Source organism: Gorilla gorilla, chromosome 9 (genome assembly GCF_029281585.2).
Source record: "Gorilla gorilla gorilla isolate KB3781 chromosome 9, NHGRI_mGorGor1-v2.1_pri, whole genome shotgun sequence".
NCBI lineage: Eukaryota > Metazoa > Chordata > Mammalia > Primates > Hominidae > Gorilla > Gorilla gorilla.
The window spans coordinates 12,507,828-12,510,995 of NC_073233.2; the positions used below are offsets into that span (position 1 = coordinate 12,507,828).

General features: G+C 44.6%; 1 protein-coding gene across 1 annotated transcript; it reads right to left on the bottom strand.

Annotated features, from left to right (window-relative positions):
• Positions 1–536: 536 nt before the first annotated feature.
• OR52B2 (olfactory receptor family 52 subfamily B member 2) lies at positions 537–1,505 on the bottom strand. Its single transcript, XM_019036139.3, is given in 1 exon segment — positions 537–1,505. A coding segment is annotated over 1 exon segment (969 nt).
• Between the last annotated feature and the right edge of the window lie 1,663 nt (positions 1,506–3,168).

Here is a 3,168-nt window from a genome sequence, read left to right on the forward strand (position 1 = left end):
GGCTTGCCTGGAGAAATTAGAAAAGACTCAACTTTTCTTGAACTAAAATTTGAAGGAAAGGAAGTTTTTCCAGATGACCAAAGGTCATGCATGGCTGTTCCTCAAACTCACCTGCCATTGTGGTAGTGGGTGGCAGGCCACTTGATTCTGTACAAAGAATCAATGCACATTTGGGATTTTTTTTAAAAATTAAAACTCCTTAAAATGGTAAATATAAAATTATTTTTATCCACTTCTTTATAACCTCATTTCATGTGGTGTTCAGATCCCTGCGCTTCTGGCGTCTATCTAGTCTACTGAGGGTACCAAAGCCTCATATCAGAGGCATGTACACTTAGTTATTATTTCTGGGTTGTAGGGAGGAATATGTAAAGAGGTTAGAGAAAACAAACAAGAGAAGGAGGAAGAATTATGAGAAAAGAAAGAAAAGTTGGGGGCGGAAGATGAAATAGAAAGAAGAGGAAGAAAAGCCTTCTCAGTCCAGGAAATCTCTGTATTTCACATCTAGCTTCCTTGAAGGAGCTGGACATGAAGATTCATGAGCCCAGAGGGGAGGTACAGCACCAAGTCTTGATGTCAAAGAACCGGTGGGCTACACCCTCACGTATCTGCTTAGTCTTCACACCATAGACAATGGGGTTCAGCACTGGTGGCACTGCCACATAAAGATTGGCCAGCAAGATATGGACATGTTGAGGAATATTACACCCAAAACGGTGGGTCAACAAGGTAAAGAAGGATGGAACATAAAACATAAGGATGACACAGAGGTGGGAGCCACAAGTGCTGAGGGCCTTGTGCCGAGCATCCTGGGAGGGCAAACGAAACACTGCTCGGAGGATCAGTGAGTAAGACACAGCGATGAGGATAACATCCAAGATGACCATGACAATGGGCACTGAGAAGCCATACCAAATGTTAACAGTGATGTCAGCACAGGCTAAACGAGCCACTCCAATATGCTCACAGTAGGAGTGAGGAACAATGTTGGTTCAGCAGAAGGGCAGCCGCTTCAGCAAGAATATGACTGGGAAGATGATGCAGAAGCTTCGGGTGATGACGGCCAGAGCAATCCTTCCCACAACAGGCCATGTTAGCACTGTTGTATATCTCAGTGGGGCACAAATGGCCACAAAGCGATCAAAGGCCATGGCTAACAGGATAGCTGACTCCCCCACAAACATCATATGGACAAAGAAGACTTGGGTGACACAGGCATCAAAAGCAATGTTATGTGCTTGAAGCCAAAAGATGGCTAGGGCCTTGGGCACAGTGGTGGTAGACAGCAGGATGTCCGTGACGGCCAGCATTGAGAGGAAGAACATGGGCTCATGAAGGTTACGTTCCATGACAATAACCACTATCAGGATGCTGTTTCCCAGGACTGCAGTGATGTAAATGAGGCAAAGAGGTATTGACAGCCAAATGTGATAAGCCTCCAACCCAGGGATGCCAAGAAGGACAAAAACTGCAGGATGGAAGATGGTAACATTGGTGTGACTCATGATGCACTTTATGGTCCTCTCTATAATGACTTAGAAGCTGATGAGTCTACTGAAAGTGATAGAAACAGAAAGCACTCCTGAATATGTATAAATATCATAAAAGACAGCATGGATTTCTAAATTGCTGGACTCTCCAGCGGCAAGTACTCCCAGAGAATGTTCACTTGGTGTAGGAATGGCTTCTGGCCCATAGTGCTTCCTTTGCAGATAGAGCTTCTGTGGCAATAATGCTTCAAGTATGAACAGAAGTGGCAGCACCTTCCTGCAACCACCCTGCCCCCAGAGTTTGGCCTCACTCTCCCTTTCTGACCTCATTCTACTATTTCCACACAAGCAGCATTTTCCACCTACCTGTGTTGTACTTGTCCCTTTCCCCAAGATTTTGTTCTGCATTTACCTTTAATTTCCCTCCCCTTCTACTTCTGTTTAACAAAATTTTAACCTTAAAATAAGTCCTCAAGACATACCACTTTGTAATGGTCTGTGTTCATAGCAATATATCTCCTTCCTAAAAAACTATTAACTAAACTATATTTTAACTGGGTTATATTTAATCCTATTAAGTTTATCTGGTTATTGCCTTGAACATTTCACAGGACACTTGCACCTCTGGCCCCTTGTGCAAGGGAGTACAGTATCAAGTGGGAATCCAGAGGAAGCCTAGAGGGGTACATTTCTCCACTCTGATCCAGATTCATATCTTCCCTAATGCAGTGAGCAATGGGGCAGCCAATGAAACTGAGACAGGCAATTTTCATCACCAGCTCCTCATGGACTTCTCATGCTCCTCCTCAAATATTTCTATACAGGAGCCTCTTGGTTATGTCTGGGCTTCCTTATCTGTAGAAGCCCCCCAGGAAAACGATTCTGAGCAAAAGAAATCAATATATTGCCCACCTGTAAACCCTGCTGACTCCACTAATACTGCCCTTCTTCCCACCCCACTGTTCCCCAACCCTCAGAAGGAACCATGTTTCCCTGCTGCCAAGAAGGATTAAGTATAGAGCCCTTCTTGGCTTTCCTGCCACTCAGGTAATATTCGTTTCATTCTGAAGTTCTGAACTATCTGTCAGCTATTAGGACTAGGGAAAGAGTGTATGATTAAGAATCTAGAAGGGAACATGAAGAAAAGGGACCACAGAGACAGTAAAGAGAGAATCAGAACTATAAAGGTACCAAATAAACACTAGACTGATCTTCTGATAATGGTATTCAGAGGGCCCCAAAGAAGAGATGCAAAGGAATAAAATCCTCAGTTTATTAGTCCATCCCTCTGCCTCTATGCAAATGAACTTTCTCAGAGCACAGTGGGCTGTGGGGAGGGAGCAATGGGACTCCAGATGGGTACAAGGAAGGGAATAGAGCCAGATCCAGACAAGTAAAGGCCACAGGCAGGCTAATAATTTGACAGCATTCAAGTCAGTATATTTTAAATATTTGGGCCAGGCACAGTGTCTCATGCCTATAATCCCAGAAGTTTGGGAGGCCAAGATGGGAGGATCGCTTGAGGCCAGGTATTCAAGACCTGCCTAGGTAACATAACAAGACCCTGTTGCTACAAAACAATTTAAAAATTAGCCGGGAATGGTGGCACGCACCTGTAGTCCCAGCTACTTGGAGGCGGAGGCAGGAGGATCTCTTGAGCCCAGGAGTTTGGGGCTGC